Source organism: Balaenoptera ricei, chromosome 2, assembly GCF_028023285.1.
Source record: "Balaenoptera ricei isolate mBalRic1 chromosome 2, mBalRic1.hap2, whole genome shotgun sequence".
In the NCBI taxonomy this organism is placed as follows: Eukaryota; Metazoa; Chordata; class Mammalia; order Artiodactyla; family Balaenopteridae; genus Balaenoptera; species Balaenoptera ricei.
Genome location: NC_082640.1, coordinates 113,844,604 through 113,869,710, shown reverse-complemented (window position 1 = coordinate 113,869,710; position 25,107 = coordinate 113,844,604). Strand labels below are relative to the sequence as shown.

The window sequence follows — 25,107 nt, the reverse complement described above, 5'->3', positions numbered from 1 at the left end:
AAGCATCAGGAGACCGACTTCTAGATCCAGTTTTACCTACCAGTAGCTGTGGAATTTGGAGAAAGCCACTGAACCCCTCTGTGTCTTAGTCTCTGTGTTTGTAAAATAGAGAGAAACGCCTGTACTTCCTCCTCCTCCTGATTCCATGAGGTGGTTGTGAGGGGCTCATGAGACAATGGAGGGGAGCGACCTTTGGAAGAATATAGTGCTGAGGCTTTGCACATATTACACCCCGACAAACCACTTCCAAACTACCAGGGCTGTTCTTATAGGGCTATTTCATGCTCCGCACCAAGGGTGGGGCCGTGTGTCTGGGGTAGAGGCCAGCCTCCAGGGGTGCTGTCCATACTCGTGGGTCTTGAAGAACCCCAGGCACAGGGTGTGACCACAATCTGTCCAAAGGCATTACCCTTCAGCTCATTTTTAAAGCTTTCTTACTGGCAGCCGGTCTCAGAACAGCCCATTTTTTCCAGCCCTTCCATTTCCAGCCAGCCTTAAGTAAGGCCTCTGTCACCACCTTGGCTGAACTACGTTCAGCCCAGTCAGTTCAATCTGCACCACCACTTACTACTGTGTGGACTTGGGCAACGCACTTGGTATCTCCAAGACTCAGTTTCCTCCTCTGTAAAATGGGAGAAACGGTATCTGACTCTGTAGGCTTGTCCAGAGGATTAAATGACGCATGTAAAGTACCCGACCAAGTTCCTGGTCTCTACGTGTCCATTGTCTGCTCCTCTTTCTCCTACTCCTAAGGAGAATTATTGCTAGACATACCTGCCTGGAGGGGATTAGCGCATCCCAAAGGCATTGCATCAAATCAAAGGTGAGAGTGCCCCTGCAGGTGCTGGTCCTGCCAACTGTACTGACTGTACCGTCTCCCCTGGTACCCTTGGTGCCTCTTGCAGGGAACATCATTGGCTCCGGAATCTTCGTCTCACCCAAAGGTGTGCTGGAGAACGCCGGCTCTGTGGGCCTCGCTCTCATCGTGTGGATCCTGACGGGCCTCATCACAGCTGTGGGAGCCCTGTGCTATGCTGAGCTCGGGGTCACCATCCCCAAATCTGGAGGTGACTACTCCTACGTCAAGGACATCTTCGGAGGCCTGGCTGGGTAAGAGGATGTGCGGGGAACCGAGCAGTCCCGGAAGCCGAGGCCCGGGCTTTCCAGCATGCCGAAGAGCGCTAGAGCTTGGGATTCCTCTCTTGCCTCAAAGTCATGGTTGCCAGTTCAGCCTGTGTCCCCTTGATGCCCCTGAGAGTGGCAGAGGAACCAGGCTGTAGTTTTAATCTCTGTTTAGGGTTTTTTGTTTTCTGTTTTTCTTTTTTTTTTGCTGTGCCATGAAGCTTGTGGGATCTTAGTTCCCAGACCAGGGATCGAACCTGGGCCCTTGGCAGTGAAAGCATGGAGTCCTAACCACTGGACCACCAGGGAATTCCCTTAATCTCTGTTGACCTTAGTGGGCAAGATTCTATGAGTGAGAACAAGTAGAACTAAATGACAACTCTGATTGGAGATGCGCGGGGAAAGCACATCACAAAAACAAAGCCCTTTTATCCTGACAAATGAGAGTGACCACTAAGGTACGGAGTACTTTTCACGTTACTGAGGATAACGGTTTCCCTGATTCCAGACCCTGATCTTGAATTTCCTCAGCCCCTGCAGCCGTGTTACTGAAGAGCTCAACCCTCACCAAGGGGCCCAAGGGCGTGGAGGACACTTCCCCCTCAAACCCCCAGCCGATGCCTCCCCTTGGCACTTGCTTAAGTGGCCACACCTTTAGCACGCGCTGGCTGTGAAGACTCTGGGGTTGCAAATTTTCTTTTCCACCAGTGGATGCTGGGGGCCAGAGTGGTAGAGAAGAGACGATGAAATGATGAAAGGCGCAGGGAGAGAGAAAGGACACCAAGACATGTGTCAGTACTAGTTGAAACAGCTTTTCATCGTTAAACCAATTTACCGTCATTGCAGAGGGCTAGGTGTCTCGTCTGAGCGGTGGCTGGGTTCCTCAGCATCCCTGAAAACAAAAAGGAACCGCACCCCTTTAGCCCACCTGCCTCTCCTCCCAGTGACTTGCCCGGGCTTCCCTGATGGCTTCTGAATCCCTGCCCTGCCAGGCAACGGGAGCGGGGGTCTTTATTGGTGTCTTGGCTCAAGTCCTGTCCCATTCCCCCTCCAGGTTCCTGAGGCTATGGATTGCTGTGCTGGTGATCTACCCCACCAACCAGGCTGTCATCGCCCTCACCTTCTCCAACTATGTGCTGCAGCCGCTCTTCCCCACCTGCTTCGCCCCAGAGTCTGGCCTTCGCCTCCTGGCTGCCATCTGCTTATGTAAGTGCCATCTGGGCCTTGCTTTCAGGATGGCGCCTTCTAGCCTTCCTCGTGGTCTACACATCTCTGGTTCTCCTTCCTCTCCCTCTTTCTTTCCTCCCCTCCTTTTTTTTTCTTCCTTGTTACTTTTCCGTTTCCGATTTGCATGCTGTGGACAAATGGATTCCACATATAATTATCTGGTGTTTAAAAAAAAAAAAAAGAAGAAGAAACTTAAGTATTGATAGTTGTTCACAGGCACAGTAATTTTCACTGGCAGGGTTCTTTACATCAAATAAAGTACTTTCACTTGTATCATCTGACCCGAGCCTCACAACAAATCCATAAGGTAAGCTGGGCCAGTATTACAATATTACAATTTTCCTAGAGCAGAAAAGGAAACGGAGCCAGGAAAGTGAATTAGCCAAGGTGATTCCTTCTCTTTCCAGCGCACACACCACGCTGGAGACTCCCTGCCTCTCATGGGAAGACTTTTCTGGCCTCTCAACCTGCCAGCTCACATCTTAAAACTCTCTGGGAGGAGAGTGCAAAGGTGTGAGTTGGGAGAAAACAAATAGCATGTCCATGGTCCCCGCCCTTGATGAGTTTTCTGTCTAACTAGGCAGAAAAGCCATATAGACAGATTCCATGGTTAGGATTCAATTCAGTAAAAATTCCGAAAAGGGGAAAAGATCTCTGTGAGCTGGAATAGGTTAGAGGGGCTTTATGGAGAAGTTTGCCAACCTGTATTTCTAGGAAGTCTCAACACTTAATCTCTGATAATCAGGGATCTCAATGGATTGGGGTATGTTCTACCTTTTAGCCAAAAACTAATTTCTAAAGTAAATATTTGGACTTTTTCAGAGGCTCCACTTCTAGAGTCAGCTCAGTCCCTGCCTTCCCACACCTTCCAACACACATCCACCTAGCTGAGGGCAGTGACCACCACCTAGCTGAGGGCAGCAACCATCCTGGTCACACTCTGTCCCAGGTCTTGACACTTCCTTCTGTCCTGCTGGTGGGAAGGGGAGGGGGGGGTCACTCGCCCACCCAGGAGCTGGGGTGGGACCTGAGGGGTGTGTGCCCTCACTGGCAGTGGTGTGCAGCCCCGGGATAGACCCCATCATCTAGGCAAGTGGCACTGTGGAGCCAACATACTTGTTTGGAGCGTACTCCTTGTGCCGGTTGGGCCTGCTCGTGGATCTGGAGGCAGAGGGATGTGGGCTCCAGAACCGGGCTTCCCGAGCCTGCATCTCCGCACCACTTTCTAAGTGCAGCCAGTGCTTGGCCAGGTCACCGGCCCACCTCCCGTGAGATGAGGCTGAGATCTCACGTGTGCTGTACGTTGCCGTGGCAAGGATTGCCCAAGACAAGAGTGTTCTTAGCACAGCATCGGGCACCTCGTGATCCTGTCGTGTAGTCACCGAGGGTGGTCACGAGGATAGTCACTTGGTCCTTGCTTGCTGGCTGGATCTGGAGCTGCAGGAGGTGAGAGGAGGGGGAAGGGGGCATGGGAATGCAGGAGGAGTGGCTGTTTCTGCCATCAGATAGGTTAATGGGGGTGGGAAGGGGGACCACAGAGTGCAGGCCACTGCTGTTTCAGCATCTCCTGCCCACAGACACAGTTTCCTTTTTCCTGCTGATGCTGCTAAAGTATCTCAGGCAACAGGCCACCCTTACCCTCCAACTATAAATCAAGAACCCTGAGGCTGTTCAGTCCTCCCCTAGGATAGAAACCAGGCCACAGGGTAGAGTTCCCCGGGCAACTAGACCCCCCGGCTTCCTTTGCGTTCCCCAAACCCGCCAAGTCTAGGTAGGTGACTCCTTGAGCAAAAACCCTGTAGAGTTTTGGAAAAGATCGGATGAGAAATGACGGTGGGAATGGCCGGATGCTGGTGGAGAGGCAGAAAGAACCTGCTGTAACTGGCTTGCCTTCTCAGAGCCTGAAGGGAGTGAAGCGGGGAGGAGAGCGAGAGAGAAGGAACTGCAGATTTGGCTCCAGCTTATGCAACTGCAGCTGCCACTTTGAGTTATTCTATTATTTGGGTCAAAGCTGATTATTCACTGCTGAGTCAGCAACATATCCCTAGCCACCAGGCAGTAAAAAAAGAAAGTCTTTTATATTTTAATTAAATGAAAAGCCTTTCTCCCTTCTCCAGAGCAAGTATGTTAGTGGGAGGAGGGAGTTAGGAAGCCGGGGAATGGGAGGGATTAGAACTTAGTTTTGGTACCTTCCTTTTGTGATTTGCTTGGGTATTTCTCTTTTCTTTCTCTCTCTCTCTCTACCCCTCCCCCTCCCTTCCTCCCTCCCTCCCTTCCTTCCTTCCTTTCTTATTTCATAAGTAAGTGACTATATTCTCTAAGTAAGAGTCAAGTAATATATAAAGAGAGTTGACCAGGAAAGCGTCCTCTTATCTTTACCCCTCTCCCCTGCCCAGGAGCCCTGGTAACAGTGGATAGGTATCCTAATAATTCTAAGTAAAATGCACCTCTCAGCACACACATCTGGGTATATAGACATACATTTTGACAAGTTATTTCTGCAGCTTGCACTTTTATCCTTTAGCCACATCTTGTGGCTACTACCTGAGTTTCTAGTTATAAACAAAGTGGTCCCAGTGACACAGAAGGAGCGCCAGGTGTTCTGGGGTCCCCCATTTGTATATCCTGCTCCCTAACTATGGGTTTTCCTTCTGTTTGTCCCCCCTCTCTTGGGGACTGGGCCACCTTTCACTCGGGCAGCTCCTGACCTCCTTCCTCTCTTTTGGGGCTGGGGTCACATCCAGCATCTGAATTAGAATCTTTTCTTCTCATTCAAGTCCCCCTCTTCCTGAATGCCTTGTACAAAAGAAGCTCCTTCTCCTTTCTTGCCCTGAGGAGAAAGGAGTACCCTGCATGCATTTCACAAGCAAAAAAAAAAAAAAAAAATGCTTCTTATCTTGTTTTCTATCTTTCTACTATGATTCCGAAGAGGCTAGTTTTCCAGGGCTTCAGATTTCTCCTTCCTTGAGTGATTTGGAAGGTTAAGGATTTCACTGTAGGTATTACTTTTAACCCTGAGTTGCTTTGCAATTCCTCTTCAGGAAGTTTCCAGATGCATGATGCATGATGCTTTGGTAGATACCTGTGTGTGTTGTTTTGCAAATCTCTTACAAATTAATCCCTTGACATCAGAGTGTTCAACAGTCCTTCCTAACTTCTAAATCCCTTACTCTCAGTTCATTTTCCTTTGAGGTTTCATATTCTCGAGCCCCAAACGTCTCATTCCCATGCACTAAACATATCACCTCAGGTACCTGGACAGTGTTGTCTTCTTGCCCTCCCCTGGTCCCCAAAGAGTGCTGTGCGCGTCTCATCAGCCTTGTATATATTGTTGAGAAGGAAGAAATTTTTCTCTACCCTTCTAGGTTCTTCTGGCTGGTCTAAGAATTAAATTGACATGAAACAGATTAACGAGAAAAAATCAAACAAAAGTTTAATAACAACTATACTTAGAAGAGACCCAGAAAAACTGAGTAACTCGCCAAAATAGTCAAAACCCTCACCTTAAATATCACCTTAAGCTAAAGACAAAAGAGAATGTTGGGGTAGAGGTTTGGGACTTCAAAGGGAGGAAGGTAATTGACATGAAAATGAAAAGCAAATGTTTGGTAAAAAATGTTTGCTGAGCCATGTGGAGACAATGGGGCAGAGAGTGGACTCTAATCTTTAATCTCCCCACCACCCAGCCCACATTTTGCTGATATCTCTGGTGATAGCACTACTCTGGGAACAGGTCCTCTATCTAAATTCTTTTTAGGCAGTTGTGGGGGAAGGGCAAAATTTCTTCCTGAGTCTTTTGGGCCTTGATTGTTTTCAGCTTGAACTAATCTGCATGCCAGAGACATTTTGGGTGGCACATTTTGGTCCCCTACAGTCTCGCCTTCGAAACTTCTAGAATTGTCACATTCCAAAAGTTGAGTTGATAGATTGCTTTATATCTCGTCGAACGAGTCTCTTAGTCCTGACAATAGGTCACTTCAGTTACTCATTTCAGGAGGTGGGGATGCAGGAGGGCACTCAAAGTTAGGCCTACAGGGTATAAGCAACCAGGTATTTAATAAGAGGCATTTCTGTGGAGACAAAGAAAAATAGAGGTTAATGGCTGAAGCAAATTATAAACCCAGTGTCTGAGTCCTGAGAGTTGCCAGCTGAGATTTCTAGATGTTAGGCTCAAAGCATCTTTTGCAGTTTGAAATCTCTTGTGATGTCATCTGGTGTTCAGGTAAACTTCCTGAGTGGCTTACAAAGCAATAGGCACAAAGATTGTCTAAACGTGGGTTATTGTGGTGATCTTGCTTAAGTTTATATCAGGTTGTTCAGTTACAGTTTGTAGGGCTTCAAGAAAAGGACAGCTTTAGTTCTCGATAATTTCAAGTCAAAAGTGAGAGAAAAATTGAAAATGTAAGCTTGGAGAGTTGTAGCCAAATATTTGAGGAAACTAGAAGAATTCAGGATCCAGTCCAGTTTACAGGTAGAAAAACAAAACCTCAAAGATGATTAACAGAATTAGAATTTAATATCCATAAGCGTGTATTATAGTTTCCATTGAAACATAATTTTTTCTCTCTCTCTAAAATCACCTTCATCTTTACCAAAGATAGCCAAATTAAGACTCATTTGTTTGTAAAATAAATTTAATTGTATTAAACTTGGCCTGATTGTTTACATAAGTCCAGGCCTTTTAAAATATGCTTTGCTGGAACTGTTCATAAGGAATTGCCAGATTGAACTTTTAATTGCCTCTCGAGGCCAGGAAGCTGCACCAAGGACATGACATTAGATTCACCCTGTAATACCTATGAATTTGGGTGAATTTTTCTCTCCTTGAGGTTCCCAAAATTACCTTGAGGTTCTTGTGCCTGCCAGGAAGGAACTTTCCTTACTCACCTGGTAAAGCTGCTGGGAACCCTGAAGGCAAGGTACCAGGTTGTTTTTCCAAGGGGCTTTATGGCTCCATGAAGTCAACCTTAGTTCTTTAAAGCTGTCTGGTCACATCTAATTCTATGTATGTCTCTCTCAAATATGACAATCCAGTCAAAGCCCTGGTAATATAACCAATATTTCTTTTTTTTAAAAAATATTTATTTATTTATTTATTTTGGCTGTGCTGGGTCTTAGTTGCAGCACTCGGGATCTTTGTTGCGGCATGTGGACTTCTTAGTTACAGCATGTGGACTCCTTCCTTAGTTGCAGCATGTGGACTCTTAGTTGCGGCATGCATGCGGGGTCTAGTTCCCCAACCAGGAATTGAACGTGGGCCCCATGTGTTGGGAGCTCGAAGTCTTACCCACTGGACCACCAGGGAAGTCCCATAACCAATATTTCTAATTGTATCATGTTATAAGGAGAACAGATTCTTACTGAACTTATACAAATAACTATATTGCCATGAAAATAAGAGTACTCACTGAGTTTCCAAATTTTAGAGACATCAGGTAGGGAGAAAAAAGATAATTGTTTCGTCTTTGTTAAGCAGTTGTAAACTGTCATACCAGTAGTTTTTTGATTGGCAAACTTATGAATGCATATCATAATTTCTAAACCATACATTTCCTCATAACATAATGCTTTTTTTTCAATGTGGTACAAGACATGTTTTTAATAAATGTAAACTTCTTTAGTTTTTCTATAATAAGACAGAAGTAGGTAAACTTAGACTTCTTTAGCAGTTAATGTTTCAGTATTTTATCTTATTTGGAAGTGATCTAGACATTCAGTGAATCCCCATCATTTAACTTAGCAAAACTCCAAAGTTTTAAATTACTAAAAGATTTGGAGAAACCATTTTTAAGTGGACATACCATAAAACATAATAATTATTAAAGAGTTCACCTAAAAACTGCTATCCCATTTACATTTATTTAATTTACTTGTTTCCAACAATTAATGTTTAGATTACCCATGAAAACTTCCTGAGACATTAGACAAAGTCAACCATCATGCCAAGCTATTTTTCTTTTCTTTTTTTTTTTAAAATTAATTAATTTATTTATTTTTGGCTGCGTTGGGGCTTCGTTGCTGTGCGTGGGCTTTCTCTAGTTGTGGCGAGCGGGGGCTACTCTTTGTTGCGGTGTGCGGGCTTCTCATTGTGGTGACTTCCCTTGTTGCAGAGCTCAGCTCCTAGGCATGTGGGCTTCAGTAGTTGCAGAACGTGGGCTCAGTAGTTGTGGCACGTAGGCCCTAGAGTGCATGGGCTTCAGTAGTTGTGGCATGTGGGCTCAGTAGTTGTGGCGCACGGGCTCTAGGGCACGCAGGCTTCAGTAGTTGTGGCTCGTGGGCTCTAGAGCGCAGGCTTAGTAGTTGTGGCGCACGGGCTTAGTTGCTCCATGGCATGTGGGATCTTCCCAGATAAGGGATCAAACCCGTGTCCCCTGCATTGGCAGGCGGATTCTTAACCACTGTGCCACCAGAGAAGTCCCTGTGCTTAATTTTCTTTAAGCCAACTAAATGGAGCTCTTTTACAGATTAATTTTGGCAATACCACTTGGAGGTAGAAAATACCACCCATCTATAACACATGTATATAGACATATACAAACACGCAAACAGACACAGAGACCCCATAGTCCCATTTCAAAATTTCAGCCATGAATTGGGTACAGTTATACAAAATCCACTCAATTGGGTTTCTGGCAGGTGGAACAAATCAGGGTCACCTGTTTAAGTGGATTTCCAAGGAAAAAAGAAACTGCAAATCCATCAGTTAATTACCATACTGAGCTCCTACATTGAGTGGAGGTGAGGCATTATTTATACAGAGTCTTGGAAGAGATTAAAGGCTAGTGAAAAGATGGGTGTACAACAAATAATTACAATATAATGTGATGACAAAAGAATGTACCACACAAGAGAAAGGTGCCTCAGAGTTGGGACAGGAGTGCTAGGGAAGGTTCCCAGACTGAGCTGAGTCTGGAAAGGTAAGTAGGCAGTCTCCAGGTGGACATACAATAGAACAGCCAGCTAGAGGGAAGAGCATGGGCAAGACTTGGAGTCAAGAAAGAAATGAGTCGTTGGAGAAAAGCAAGTACTTCTGTGTGGGTGAGGCCTAGGAGAGAGACGGGAGATAAGGCAGAAGAGGTGAGTACGAGCCAGATCGTGAAGGATTCTACACATCATGCAGAGAAGAGCAGACTTCATCCAAGGAACCACCGAAGGAGTTTGTGCAGTGGAGTAACATGATTAGTTTCACATTTGAGTGAAGAAGACCGTGACACTTGAAGCAGGGAGACGAGTCAGCAGGCTAAGCATTTTTCCAGGCCAAAGAGGTGGTGGCCCAAAATAAAAACGAAGTTACAAGGTGACCAAAACAAGAAAGGATTAGAAGTAGAATCAGCCGGCCGTGTCGACTGATTGACTACTAAGAGGAAGAAATCTAGTTGATCTACAAATCAAAATTAAAGAAGTTTCAAATGAAATATGTTTCTACTTAACTGTCTCCAGCATTTGTGTTGAGCAGTTACCAATGCTTTCTCTCTATTTCTGCCTTCCACGTCCTCTCCAAATCCCTGAGATGCTGAGCAGGTCTTTGGTTGGAAGTCTTCCTCAGGGTGGTTACCCCAGGATGCTGGTCAAAAGCCCGCTCTGGAACAGAAGGGGAGTGGGACCCTGGGGAAGCCTTATATAAATGAGAATCACAGCACTTTGTTCGTTCAGCAAACATTTATCAAGGGCCATGATGTGCTCGATACTGTTCTTGGCCCTGAGAATTGGAGCATGAGATAGCTGGAATTTTTTAGGCCTGGGCTGGAAAAGTAATGAGTAGGAACTAAAGGGGGCTCCCCCAGGTAGCACCGCATGCTGTGTCCTGTCTCCCCTGCTTTCCCTGTGTCTTCCGTTTTTCTCTTCTCCCCCACCCCAGCTCAGGAGCCGTGTTTAGCTAATGCTGAAGAATTACTCAGCTCTTGGAAATTGCTGAGCTGGGTGTTTGGGCTTCTTGGCTGAACTAAGTACTGGATGGTGATTCAGCAGAAACTTCAGGTCCAACAACTGGCAGGGAGGGATCAGGATAAGAAGGAAGAGTAAGAGGAGCCAGGAAGGGAAGGGAAGGGGGTGGGGCAGCATGGGCAGGCGCTTAGCTGGAAGTGTCCGGGTCGAGCTGTGTGAATCAGGATGTCCAGAAGCTCCAGAGCGTCTGTGCACCCCTCCTCCGCTGCTTGTTTGTCCTTGGAGGAGAGAGGCCCTTCCAAAGGTTCAGCACATCTCTCCTTAGAGGGCCTTCTTAGATTTCTAAAACATTGCCAGTGCTTCAAGATGAAAAGGGCTGGAGAAGGGAAAACTTGCTGTAGTCTGGTAGGTAAGATCTGTTTCAGAGCCCCACTGTGCACCTTACAGGAGCTGGAATCAGGGCTTAGTTTATAGGGAAGAGCTGCTTTGACTTTGTTGTTGTTGTTGCTTTGTTCTGATGTTTTTGTCTTTCACCAGTCAAGTTATTTACTCATACAATAATGCCAGCCTTTGTTGTGGGTAGGCAGAGACTTGAGACTTTATAACTCGGCTCCTGATCCCATATGAAAAATGTCTTGGCCCTGGGTGAGCCCGGAAGGATTCTAGAGAGCTGGCTCTGTGTCTCTACTCCTACCTCAATTTCCTCCCAGGCTCTCTGAGGCCTATGAGGAGGAAAGATAGCTCAGGCTGGCCTGTGTGGGCAGAACTGGAACCTTATCCAAGTCTCAGGATTGTGTGCCTTAGAACTCAGATAGGGCTCCGGTGTTTTCTTTGCCTATCAGTGCCTTCTGGCAGCCGGCAATGGTTACCTCCTAGATCTGGAACCGGCTGAGGTTAGGCAGGCTAAGGGAAGCAGCGTTTCCACAATTAGAAACACGTGCCCAGTTCCTTCTAAGGAGCCGCCTCCAGCCTATCACAGAGGCAAGTGCTGCCACACCCGCCGCGGCAGGCGGCGAGCTCGCGCGCTGCTGGGCGCAGGCACCACCCTGAGGACTGGTCGGAGGGGCATCACCTCGCCCCTTTTGCTCCAGGTCCAGAGGGAGGGAGTCAGGGGGAGCTGGCCAGAGCATGGCAGATGGCGGAGGAGTGCATGCCCCAGCAAAAGGGGAGACTAATAAACCAGCGCTTCTGGCTGGCACATGACCCAGGTGAAATTTATAGCTGCTTCAGAGGGCTGGGGAACTCCATCCCGGAAAGGTGCTTATTTTGAAGCTCTGGAGGGGAACAGGGTGTTCTGATTTCTACCAAGTGGCATCACTAGTTTCCCTTTCAGCAGCTATCTGCTTTAATACATTCCATCTTTCTTTTTTCTGTCCTGGCCTTCTCTCTCTATTATGCTCCTTTCAAGCTCGCTCGCTCTCACTCGTAATGGTGTGTATTGTTCCTCCTCTTCCTTCCTCCCCCGTGTTGTCTCTCATGCTCACTCTTTTCCTCTGTTCTTCACCATCTGTCTTTATGGACTTTGGCAAGTCTGGGCATTTTTACTGCCTGTTTTCTCTTATCTGAAAAAACAAAGCCCTGGTTCTGGAAATGCTAAAGGAAAACAAGACTTTCCAAGCTGCCTCCAGTTCACTCCTAGGAATGAGCCAGCAATACCAAGAAATCCAAATGGAGTTCCTGGAGTTGGAGGGAAATCTGATGGTGACATTGATAAGGGACCAGAGGAGGGGACACAAGGCAGAAAAGCAAGTCTGCTTGTGGGAAATAATTTTCCAAAACCCTGGGGGCGATGAACACAACGCTCCTGGATCCTGAGGGGCGGCCATCCTGGTCTTCCCCTTTTTCACACTGGCATCTTACTTCCTGCCGCCCAGAAAGCAATCTGGCCAGCATCTTCAGATGACAGACTCAGAGCCCCTAGTGGCACTGTCAGCAGTGACCATAGGTACCACTGACAGGAGCAAGGGAGAGAGAGGATGTGGGAATGGGAGAAGGGAAAGAAGGGTGATGTGCATATGGTACAAGAAAGGCTGGTGTAGTGGCAGAATAAGCAACTGGGAATTGGTGGGGGTGGGGGAGCAGGGGGCCCAAGGGGGGCAGTCCTGTCTTTGGCACTAATAGCGGGGGTCTTCACTCACATATAAGATGAGGTTCTGGGTCTCTCTGACTGCCCATGAGGCTGGAAATGTGCCTCTGGGTACTAGGGTGCAGACCTCTCCCTCCAGTACCAAGAGCTGTCTGCAAATGAGCCCCAACCAGGTCATTCTAATCAGCACTGTTCTTATAACAATCAATCCAGCCTCCTGGGCTTCCCTGGTGGCGCAGTGGTTAAAAATCCGTCTGCCAATGCAGGGGACACGGGTTTGAGCCCTGGTCCGGGAAGATCCCACATGCCATGGAGCAACAAAGCCCACGAGCCACAACAACTGAGCCTGCATGCCACAACTACTGAAGCCCGTGCTCCTAGAGCCCATGCTCCGCAACAAGAAAAGCCACCACAATGAGAAGCCCGCACACCACAACAAAGAGTAGCCCCCGCTCGCTGCAACTAGAGAAAGCCCGTGCACAGCAACAAAGACCCAACACAACCAAAAATAAATAAATAAAAATCCAGCCCCCTATCCAAATGGCCCCTTCCTGACTTTCACCCGTCAGACCAGACCAGTGTGGTTCATGGAGCAGAAGCTGGCTTGGTGAAAAGAATGAGTTTGGTTTGGGGACCCATGTGGGAAAGTGTTCATTGGCCCTCTGATGAAGACACAAAATGACCCTTTGCCAGCCCAACTCAGCAAGAAGCCAAAGTCTTGTGTCCAGAAGCAAGGGAGGACCTGAAGACGGTCATCCAGTGGTCACTGAGGGATAGCCTGTGCTTTGTGAGCTTTCTCGGGGGAAGGAGAAGAAGCCATGATATGTACCCTGCACCCAACTCTGCCTAGCATCACTGGTACTTGCCCTCCCTGCTTCATGGGGCTGTCCCACGATGTAAAAACCCTGATATTTACTCCCTAGGGAAGAACAATGGCTCCTGTGCACACTTGGTATTTTCTGACTAGATTTGTTCATCTATCCATCCTCTATTCAGTAAGCGTTAGCACCTACTGTGTGCCAGGCAGATACAGGAGACCTCAAGATCACCCTGGCCAGCAGAGTGTTGTTAATGGCTGTGTGTACTATTGGCTGCAGAAGAATAGGGAAGTTTCATTCTTCTCTGGGCCCGATGGGTAGAGCAGGCGCAGCAACAACAGCATTCCTTGCTTTCTGTAGGACATTCCGTCCTGCAGAATGGGTGGTGCAACTGTCTTGTGGAGACCAAGGCACAGGGACAAGCTTGAACATCTGGGCTCCTGGTTCAGTGCCTCGGCCTTATGCTTACCAGCCCCATAGTCCCCTAATCCACCTTTGTGCCCACACTTTCAGACAGCTTGGGTTGAAGGACCCCAGAGCAGGTAATTTGTGGATGAGTATCCTCCTGAGAAAAAGGTTGAAACAGATGAGAAACTGAGGCAAAGGGTCAGGAATAGAGGAAGAAGCAAGAAGGGAGAAGCAATGCAACAGTGCAAGATAGGTCCTGATGTGTGATACGGCGTCTCCGAGACCCTCCAAACCGTCCCCTTTCCCATCCACTCTGCTTTGCTGCCAGTCGTCAGCATTATCCTGAGCAAGTCGTGGCCTCTTTTTGAGTTCTAGTTTCTTAGCGTATGAACAATAAAAATGACCACAACATTTTATACAGCAGCACACAGGTTACAGAGCATCCTCGTGGGATTGAAATGGACCACACTTCCATCTTACAGAGAGGGAGGGGAGGTTCAAAGAGTTTGACTGGCTTGTCCAGAGAGTAAGTGACCATGCCGGGAAGGGCATCATGGCCATTGGGTTCTTCAAGTTCTAAGTTGTCTGATTCTTAGTCCGCCCAGGCTGCCAGGTCCCTCCAAGGGAGCCATCTCTGCCTCCATCCCTCCAATTTGCTCAACCCCACCGGCACCGTTACCACTTCACTCCATATACAAGCTGATCTGAGCTCTACTTGCTTGCTGTGCACTTGAAAAAGACACCAGAAACCCACGTGGTCCTCCACCCGCCAGGTGTTGCCGGGTAGAGGTGAGGGAAAGAGTGATAAAGTCACAGCCCTGGCTCTGTGAAGTTTGTAGGGACTTAAGACCAACCCCACAATCCCCTAATCCATCCTTAAAATTTTCTGAAGGAAGATTTATTTATTTATGCTAATGACTCACTGGTGTTCTGTTTCAAAATGGACTAGAGAGATTGATTTTCAATTGCCTCTTTTACCGATAGTCTTTAATGTATTAATTTAAGGTAAAATTTCCCCCCAAATGTTGTTCCTATTCTTCCCTTCCAATACTCGTAATCCTTGGAGCTCGTGTGCCTCACCTCTGCCACTCCGTGGGGTGAACTCCACCTGGGGAAGCCGCAGAGCACTGGGCGTCATCCACGACAAGACTGCACACAGTGGGGCCACTCTTTACCGTCTGCCGGGAGGAATGATCTCAGACTCTGGACTCCTGAGTTTGTTCATCTCTTGGCTTTCCATCGTGATATCTTTTTATGGCCTTTGATTGTAGCCTCTGGTCTGTAAAGTTAGGAGACCAACAAAACTCTGGGGGCAGAGAACAAAGGACTCGTGTCTGTGAACATTGCGGCACTCCGCCTGCCTCGCGAGAGGTTTGTAACTCTTGGGCCTGTGGGTGTCTGTGCATCTGGGTTGCATACATGGAGGGGAAGCTGGGATTAGATGAAGGAGGGGTATGGGGAGTCTTTTGCCCTGAATTTTTCTGAGAGGAAAAGCACAGCTTGAGTTACCCTAGGGCGTGCCTGTTTACTACTGTATTGAGTTACGGAGGGGAGGAAGAGGAGGCAGTGACTCTCTAGCCATAGGATCTGGGTGTGTGGAAGAGCTGAGATGCTGTCATGTGGTGCATGTGATGTGGAAATTCGCCAACCAGGTCAGCACATTGGTGACCTCACTTTCGCTGCCCGCTCCTAGAGCTCCTCCCTCCTTCCCTCCACTTGGTGTCCTGCAAGGCCTGTGACACACACTCCTTTGGGGTCCCAGTGTGTGCTGCCTGGTTGCCATTTTTTTTTTTTTAATAAATTTATTTTATTTATTTACTTATTTTTGGCTGCGTTGGGTCTTCGTTGCCACGCGCAGGCTTTCTCTAGTTGCGGTGAGCGGGGGCTGCTCTTCGTTGTGGTGCGCAGACTTCTCATTGCGGTGGCTTCTCTTGTTGCGGAGCACGGGCTCTAGGCACACGGGCTTCAGTAGTTGCGGCATGTGGACTCAATAGTTGTGGCTCTCGGGCTCTAGAGCGCAGGCTCAGTTGTTGTGGCGCACGGGCTTAGTTGCTTTGCGGCATGTGGTATCTTCCCAGACCAGGGATCGAACCCGTGTTCCCTGCATTGGCAGGTGGATTCTCAACCACTGCGCCACCAGGGAAGTCCCTGCCTGGTTGCTTTTAAAAAGCTTTCCTCTTGAAGGGTATGCCCCCTGCTTTCTGGTCTTTCTGTGTGGTGTCTGGCCCTGTATTCGTTTCCTATTGCTGCTGTAACAAATTACCATAAACTTAATGGCTTAAAACTACACAAATTGGGACTTCCCCGGTGGCGCAGTGGTTAAGAATCTGCCTGCCAATGCAGGGGACACGGGTTCGATCCCTGGTCCGGGAAGATCCCACATGCCGTGGAACAACTAAGCCTGTGAGCCACAACTACTGAGCCTGCGCTCTAGAGCCCACGAGCCACAACTACTGAGACCGTGTGCCACAACTACTGAAGCCTGCACGCCTAGAGCCCATGCTCTGCAACAAGAGAAGCCACCACAATGAGAAGCCTGTGCACCACCACATCGAAGAGTAGCCCCAGCTCGCCACAACTAGAGAAAGCCCACGCTCAGCAACGAAGACCCAATGCAGCCAAAAATAAATAAATAAATAGATAAATTTATTTTAAAAAAAATTTTAAAACTACACAGATTTATCACCTTACAGTTCTGGAGGTCAGAAGTCCTAAACTCAAGGTGTCAACAAGGCTGTGTCCCTTCTGGAGGCTCTCCTTTGCTTGTTTCCTTGCCTTTCCCAGCTTCTAGAGGCCCTCTATATTCTTAGGCTCATGGCCCCTGTTTCCATCTTCAAAGCCAGCAGCATAGCATCTTCAAATCTCTCCCTCTCTCTCTCTCTCTTTTTTAATTGAAGTATAGTTAATTTACAATGTTGTGTTAGTTTCTGGCGTACAGCAAAGTGATTCAGTTATATGGATACTTTTTCTGATTCTTTTCCATTATAGTTTATTACAAGATATTGAAAAAAAAAGATATTGAATACAGTTCCCTGTGCTATACAGTAGGACCTTATTGTTTATTTTATATATAGTAGTGTGTATATGTTAATCCCAAACTCCTAATTTATCCCTCTTCCTCCCCTTCCCCTGTGGTAACCATAAATTTGTTTTCTGTAAACATATGGAACGCTTCACGAATTTGCGTGTCATCCTTGCGCAGGGGCCATGTTAATCTTCTCTGTATCATTCCAATTTTAGTATATGTGCTGCTGAAGCGAGCACTCAAATCTTTCTCTCCTTCTGACTTCTGTTTTCCATCATCACATTTCCTTTGTAACTCTGACCTTCCTGTCTCCCTGTTATAAGGATTCTTGTGATGACATTGGGCCCACTCAGATAATCCAGGATAACCTCCCCACCTGAAGATCCTTAATCACATTTGTAAAATTCCAATTGTAAGGTAACATTCACAGGATTAGGATGTTGACATCTTTGGGATGGCGATTGTTCTGCCTACCACAGGTCCCATGAGTTCTGGTGTCATTGTCAGGGGGAGAAGTGAAGGAGAAGCTTCATGACTCCCCAGGGGTCGGAGTCTGAGGATCAGAGCTGACCTGGGGTGAGGGGTACCCTCTCTTAGGGAGCAGGAGCTTACCCACCCTCTCCACGGTAGACACGTTCCAGGTCAGCCACGGGATCTGCACTGTCATGACTCTGACAAGGACTCTGCATCTCTGCCAGTTCTGCAGCTTTTCCAGGGCAGGAAGCGTTGAGCCCACCTCTCCTACTTGGCAGTTGCTAGGCCCTGGGCTCTGGGCAGCTTACGAGATTTCTGAGTTCTGAGTCCCCTCCTCCTGCCTGCCTCATTTTTTTTGTCTCCCTCCCATTACGTTGACAATAAGCTTTTCAAACTGGGCAGATTAAGTAACCAACCCCTGACTTCAGCATCTTCTTGAAGTCTCATCTTCTTGATGAGAAGATGAGACTTTTCACCCACGCCCCACCCCCACCCCCAGCTTTTTTTTAAAGCCAGGAAACAGAAAGAAAAAGAGAGGAGAAAATGCCCAAGAAATACACAGAAGGCTGGTATTCCATGGGGCTGTACCACCCCCATGGCCAGATTATAATGGACAAGGACCAGAGTCTTATGCCTTCTTGTTTATTTTGTCCAGCTAGCCCCAAATTATAAAATCCTCTGTATTGCTAGGGTCTTCCCCACCTACAAGAAGCATCTCTGATTTCCCTGGGCTGGGCTAGGGGCTCCTCACAGATGCCTGCCAGGTTCTATGAAGAGCTGTACTGTCACCATATTGCTTTGTGATCATCTTTTAGCTCATCCATCTCCCCTCTTACAGTGTCAACTTCCTGAGAACAGGAAGGGACTTGTGTCTTATTTATAACTCCCCGCACCAGAGTATCTAGCACTTGTAGGCTCTTCATAGATGGTGGCTGGATGGATGGATGGTTGGATGAAAACCCTCACATCTCAAGCTGCAGTGGCCACTGATCCCCATCTACATGTGGCTTCCCTGAGGTCACTGTATCTCAAGCATGCAGAACTCAAGATCTGGCTGAGAAGAGGGTGGGGACATAGACCTCAGCAACAGAAGGGGCGCTGGGTACAGACAGACAGAGGCAGGACGCCTGAGCAGGGCAGGGGCTTGGCAAGTGTTGCCTTCACTCACTGACCTTTCCTCTCCGGATGGAGCTCGGGTTTCAGCCTGCTGTGAGGGACGCTATCCTGTGGTACCAGGAGACTGAAAGTACCCTTTTTCCCCTCGGTCACATGCTGTGATCACCCAACTGCAGGGCAAAGGGTCAGACAGGGCCTGCAGCCGTTGTCCAAGGAGATTAGTGTCACAGGCAGCCGGTCTCCTCCACCCTAGTCTCAGGATATCTGTTTTATGTCTGAAAGATCCCCGAAAAGGCTAAAGGTCAAAGATTAGTCAAGGGCTGGGTTCTTGTGTGTATAGGCTCAGGCAGGACAGAAGACACCCACAGTAAGTTAATTTGACAAATTGTCCCTTCCTCAAACATCTCGATTCCCCCAGGAACACTGTGGAGAAGTCTTTCTGGCTGCCTGGATAAGGTCCCTTTGTGTTTTCTATGCCAGCACACAGGAAGGTGACCACATTCCTCCTCCCCGCCCTTGCCCTCTCCTCCCCTTGGTTAGGATGGTTTTCTTCTCTGCGTGATGAGATCATGATCTGGGTCCTTATTCTGTAATCCTTACCTATCCTCGAGCCACAAGGGTGTTGTTTCCTAATCTTCCTTTCATAGATCAGTCTCCTTTACCCTTTAGTCATTATTGTTTGTATCTGTTTGAACTTCTGGGTCCCAGGGGCCTGGCCTTGTACCCAGTGGCCCTGGGGAGAAGTTGAGATTACAGGCCCAGTTGCTTGGAGTGATTTAGGTTGAACTGTTACCAGGCATGTGATCCTGAAATCCTTATTGAATTGAGCAAGATAGGGGCTTCCCTGGTGGTGCAGTGGTTGAGAATCTGCCTGCCAATGCAGGGGACACGGGTTTGAGCCCTGGTCTGGGAGGATCCCACATGGCCGCGGAGCAACTAGGCCCGTGAGCCACAACTACTGAGCCTGCGCGTCTGGAGCCTGTGCTCCGCAACAAGAGAGGCCGCGATAGTGAGAGGCCCGCGCACGGCGATGAAGAGTGCCCCCGCTTGCCGCAACTAGAGAAAGCCCTCGCACAGAAACGAAGACCCAACACAGCCAAAAATAATTAATTAATTAATTAATTAATTAAAAATGAATGTCTGCTTATAAAAAATATATATATAAAAAATATATGAAAAAGACACAGTCCGCCCTCCTAGTCTACAAGGAGACAGAGAAAAAGAAACAGATAATTGTAATACAAAGAAATAAGTGCCAACCTTATTAACAAAGTGGTCTGGGAGTAGAAAGGAGAGACGAACTTTGTTCCTTGCCTACAAAACGCAGCTGATACATCTTACCTGGCAGGCACCTTGTCAGGAATAAATAAAATAATAAAGACTCACGGATCAGGTGACATTTGAGCTGGATCTTGAAAGCTGAGGAGTTTGCCAGGTAGAAACAGCTCAGGGAGGAAGGTTACAGATGGATAATAATGTCAGGTCCTTACCCTGCAGAAATGTTCTCAGAATCAAGTAAGGTTGGAAAGTACTTGAAAAGTAAAAGCACAGTTTCTGGATAAGGTAATGATATAACTTGATCAGCTGTTCAAGTGAAGTCAGAGGCCTGATTAGAGGCTTGAGAAGAGAGGGAGTCTCGTGCTTTTACACGTATGGCTTGTACCCTTGGAGGACTAGGGGGCGTCCTGGTCACTATTTCAGGGGAAAGGGAAGCAAGAGGATTTTAATTTTTTTTTTAATTTATTTATCTTATTTATTTATTTTTGGCTGCTTTGGGTCTTTGCTGTTGCGCGCCGGCTTTCTCTAGTTGTGGCGAGCGGGGGCTACTCTTCGATGCGGTGCGCGGGCTTCTCATTGCGGTGGCCTCTCCTGTTGCGGAGCACAGGCTCCGGTGCGCGGGCTTCAGTAGTTGTGGCACACAGGCCCAGCAATTGTGGCTCGCGGACTCTAGAGTGCAGGCTCAGTAGCTGTGGCGCATGGGCTTAGTTGCTCCGCAGCATGTGGGATCTTTCCGGACCAGGGCTCGAACCCGCATCCCCTGCATTAGCAGGCGGATTCTTAACCACTGCACCACCAGGGAAGCCCAAAGATTTTAATTTTTTTCCCACATTCTCAAGTACTTCATAACCACCAGGAAGTTGGGTTCCCACAGCCCCTGGTCTCCCATAAGTTGCTTAAGGAGTGTGGCAGTAAAACTGTCCTACAGCTCAGCCTCTAAGCTCTCCGCCAGCCCTTGGAGGTTCCACATTGTTGGCGTCTCTGTGGGAGCCCTGTGACTCCAAGCCCTCCATGCCACCAAAGAAGATATAGGGATGGTGGCAAATAAGCACATGAAAACATGCTCAACAGCATTAGTCTCTAGGGAAATGCAAACCAAAACCTCAGTGAAATACCACTACACATCCTTTAGAATGGTCAAACTTTTTTTTGTTTAATATTCCATTTTATATGTGTACCACATCTTTTATTTATTTATTTATTTTATTTTGTCTGTACTGGGTCTTAGTTGTGGCCTGCAGGTTTCTTAGTTGCAGCATGCATGCGGGATCTAGTTCCCCGACCAGGGGTTGAACCTGGGCCCCCCTGCATTGGGAGCGTGGAGTCTTACACACTGGACCCCCAAGCAAGACCCTAGAATGGTCAGACTTTTGAAGCTGACAATACCAAATGCTGGCAAGGATGCAGGCAACAGGACTGTGCATTGCTGGTGGGAATGCAAAATGATATAACCGCTTTGGAAAACAGTTTGGCAATTTCCTATAAAGTCAAACACGTTCACCATATGACCCAGAATCCTATTCCTGGATATTTACTCAAAAGAAATGAAAACTCCCCTCAAAGACCTCTATGATCCACTCAAAGACTTCTGTGCAAGTGTTTATTGCAACTTTATTTATAATAGCCCCAAACTGGGAGCCACCCAAATGTCTATCAGCCGGTAAATAGAAAACTAATACGTTCATGTAATGGAGTACTACTTGACAATAAAAAGGAACTATTAATATACATAGCAACATGAGTGGATCTCAGAAGTACCATGTTAAGTGAAATAAGCCAGACACAAAAGGCTAGATACTGTATGATTCCATTTATGTGACATTCTGGAAAAGGGACAGAAAGCAAATTGGTGGTTTCCAGAGGTAAGGGAAAGGGACTGACCTCAAAGGAGTACAATATACAAGAGAACTTTCTGGGGTATTGGAAATGTTCTATATAGAGGGTGTGGTAGTGATTAAACAATACATTTGTCAAATCTCATCAAACTGTACACTTAGAAAAATGAATTTTACTAAATGTAAATTATAACGTGATACACCTAAGTAACAAAGGATTCCCCTAAACCTTGTTGCCCTAAAATCAGGTTCAGGAAGATGACATCCAGGATCCTACCAGCTGTTCAGGTCTCCTCTTGAACATACAATATCTTGAAAACAGAGCCCACACTCATGCCCTGATGAGAGGCTTGATTTTTCCCCAAAGCCAGCGCCCACACTTCCATGCTCAACTTCTGGCTTCCAGCCCTGGGCAAGGGCATGTTCTGACCAAGCTCTAATTTGTGGCACGTAATCCCCATTTGTAACCCAACCTACTATCCTGGCCAAAGTTTCTGGACACTGGGGCTGAGTTTGCGGCATTTTTGGCTTGCCCGTTACAGTCTCATCATCAGGAGCGAGGAGCGTTTCTACTTCTGTGCAGAGGGGTCCTGTAGCCTCCTTATGGCCCTGAGGGTATGTTTGGGGGTCTGTCATTTCAGTGCTCCTCACATGGGTCAACTGCTCCAGTGTGCGGTGGGCCACCCGGGTTCAAGACGTTTTCACAGCTGGGAAGCTCCTGGCCCTGGGCCTGATCATCGTCATGGGAGTTGTACAGATCTGCAAAGGTGGGTGTCATCGGAGCTTGCCACCCCTTGTGTGTACACACACACCCCACACTATCTTTGGATGTGTACACACCCTGAGATGTCCCAGTTCTCTCCTTGAATGACTTTTCTTCTTCACTTGCTTGACAAAGGGGACGAGAAACCATTTTCTCCACTGTGGCCGGGAGCTGGGCACGCCCCCCTGGTGTGCAGAGTTCAGTCCTCCCATGCTGATCTCACGGCTCCAGCACAGGTAGATGAAGATTCCAGATTTCTGGAATACTACTGCCCTTTTGTCCCAGCTCCAGGGAAGCTCTTTGTATCGTATATTTTATCTTGTCCATATCTTAAAATGGGAGACAGAGGAGCTTTTTATACGTTTCAAAATTACTCATAATCTCTACAGGAGAGAGCTCTGCATTCCTGGGGCCCCTGCCAACATTCCCCATTGGATTTGGCCCTTTCCAAGCCCGAGCCTGTATTTGGTTTCCATGGGACCTGTGGCAGCACTAGACTCTGCCCAATGTCACTGGCTCCTGGAGAAAATCAGATGACAAACAGGGAGACCTCCCACCCACCCACAAGCTCTGGAGGCGGTGTGGGGTGCCTGGATTTTGACTCCAGGAAACATAATTAAGCTTCGGCTGTATAACATGCCTAATTATCTTCATCCGTTGGATTAAATTCTTTAGCAGGTTGTATTGTTTTTGGGAACTCAGACTTAAAGAAATCACTGGGCTGTCTTTTCAAAGATAAAGACAGCCCAGTTTTTATTGGGACCTCCTAATCTGGTCCCAGTGCTTTCTCCTGATCACTCTCATCTCGTTATTTCCTGTCCAAATCCTCGATTATGGATGAAGATGTAAAGTGTGGTCAGCTACTCAGTATCTTACTATGACCTTAATCAGCAGCCTTTCTTGAGGACCCACTGTGTGCAGGATATTGTGCTGAGGGCTGGGAAGGCCATTGAAAAGCTCCTCGCTGAAGAATCCCTGTCTTCAGGAGATCTATTCCATGAAAGGGGAGACCAAACACACGCCTTAGGAAGAGACAGGAGGATATTGACAAAGAAAGCAGAACAAGCTTGAGCTAATAATAGCATCACGGAAGCTTATGTTTGAGGGTTTGTTGTTCTTGGTGCTTTCTCCATGAAAATGTACCAACTTAGGTATGAGGGAAGGTGATCAGGAGATTGCCAGTGACTCCAATCCTGCATCTCCGAATCTCCGAATCCCGGCAAGCCAGTTCCAATTTACCCTGCCCTGCCCAGTAACCTCCCCTGGCCTTTCTTTCCAAGGAACTCTGCCTTTTAAAAAAGGAACATTCAGAACTGTGCTTTGAACCTGAGCCGCCATTTGGACTCATCATTACCACGTCCTGGGGGGTCGTAGACCTCTACTTCTCTGCTACTTTTGGCCCCGCTTCTCCAACATGTGGCCTTCACTGGAGACCGGGGGCTGCCGAGTTCTGACGTGTCTCTCTGAGCAGCCTCCTGCCCCTGTGTCCACAGGACAGTACTTCTGGCTGGAGCCAAAGAACGCATTTGAGAATTTCCAGGAACCTGACATCGGCCTCATCGCGCTGGCTTTCCTTCAGGGCTCCTTTGCCTATGGAGGCTGGAACTTTCTAAATTACGTGACGGAGGAGCTTGTCGATCCCTACAAGTGAGTTGCAGTAGCCCAGCTCTCCCTCTCCCCCTTCAAAATCCATGGCACCTGCCACTGGAAAGAGGGAGCCACAGGTCCAGTGCCTACTTCTCCCCTCAGTCCCCTTCTGACCATGACCTGGTCTATCCTGAAGAACCAGTTCATTTCTCAGGAACTTAGACCATTTGTCACCCACCCTGCCAGGAGAAAAATGATCCAGTGACTATGCCAGAGCAGGTGAAAAGCTGAAAAACATGGTGCTGAGATAACACCACTGCCTTAGAGAATGAAATGTGCCCTGAGAGGATTCCAGGCATCTTACTCATCTGTCTCATGACAGGCAGGTCTTTGTATCTTGAGGTGTGTGTTCGGGGAGGGGTGGGGAGTGAATGGTGGACATTCTGGTCAGGAAGAGATCAACAGGTATGGAACATATTCCCAACCTAAGCTGTTTCGTTTCCTTTCGATTATCCTGCCCATATGGAGACAAAATCCACCCCCCAGGGAGAGGGAACATCGCAGAAGGCTGCAAGGACAACTTCGTGCAGAAAGACAGAAGGCACTCCCTGGACCCCATGACGAGGCAGGTGGTCCCAGGTGCCAGGCCTTCCCCCTCTCACCTCCTCTCCCTCTACAGGAACCTTCCCAGAGCCATCTTCATCTCCATCCCACTGGTCACATTTGTGTATGTCTTTGCCAATGTCGCTTATGTCACTGCAATGTCCCCCCAGGAGCTGCTGGCATCAAACGCAGTCGCTGTGGTAAGAAATCAAACTCGGGGAGGGATAAATTAGGAGTATGGGATTAACAGATATGCACTACTATATATAAAATAGATAAACAATAAGGACCTACTGTATAGCACAGGGGACTATACTCAATATCTTGTAATAACCTATAATGGAAAAGAATCTGAAAAGGAAGGTATTTATATCTTTATATATATAGATTATATATAAATGTATATATAGCTGAATCACTTTGCTGTACACCTGAAACACTGTAAATCAACTATACTTCAATTTTAAAAAAGGAAAGAAAGAAATCAAACTCACATGCCCTCAAACTGGGAATGGTAATATAGACTTGTGGGCTTAGCCCCCCTCGCTTTCCCCTGATCCATGGCTTTGTGGGACTGGAAGTCTTCTCAGGTCCTCAGGGCAGAAGCCACGTCTTCAGGTGCCCAGGAGCAATCGGATGGCCAGGATGTGATGGGCAACTACAACGGCAGAACTGAGTCATTGTCACAGACTGTATGGCCTACAAAACGGAAATATTTACTATCTGACTCTACAGAAAAAAGTTTGCTAACTCCTGATCTAGGGCACTTTAAACTTTTGTTTGTTTATTTATTTATTTATTTAGGCTGCGTTGGGTCTTTGCTGCTGCGCGCGAGCTTTCTCTAGTTGCGGGGAGCAGGGGCTACTCCTCGTTGTGGTGCG

At 47.5% G+C, this 25,107-nt stretch overlaps 1 protein-coding gene and 2 non-coding genes across 4 annotated transcripts in view; 1 reads left to right on the top strand and 2 right to left on the bottom strand.

Moving 5' to 3' along the window:
- The window catches only part of SLC7A8 (solute carrier family 7 member 8), a 56,668-nt gene that overhangs the window by 20,004 nt on the left and 11,557 nt on the right, over positions 1-25,107 (top strand). Inside the window, exons 2-6 of one of the 2 annotated variants that reach the window (XM_059913871.1) lie at positions 906-1,110; positions 2,177-2,328; positions 21,915-22,040; positions 23,530-23,683; positions 24,303-24,426. In XM_059913871.1, coding sequence (XP_059769854.1) covers positions 906-1,110; positions 2,177-2,328; positions 21,915-22,040; positions 23,530-23,683; positions 24,303-24,426 — 761 coding nt within the window. Of the gene's footprint in view, positions 1-905; positions 1,111-2,176; positions 2,329-21,914; positions 22,041-23,529; positions 23,684-24,302; positions 24,427-25,107 lie in introns of those variants that run through there. The other variant, XM_059913872.1, reaches the window with a different exon arrangement.
- On the bottom strand, positions 1,359-1,431 carry TRNAS-CGA (transfer RNA serine (anticodon CGA)). Its single transcript has one exon. It is a non-coding gene; the product is annotated as a tRNA-Ser (tRNA).
- LOC132361888 (U6 spliceosomal RNA) lies at positions 16,703-16,809 on the bottom strand. Its single transcript, XR_009502152.1, has one exon. It is a non-coding gene; the product is annotated as a U6 spliceosomal RNA (small nuclear RNA).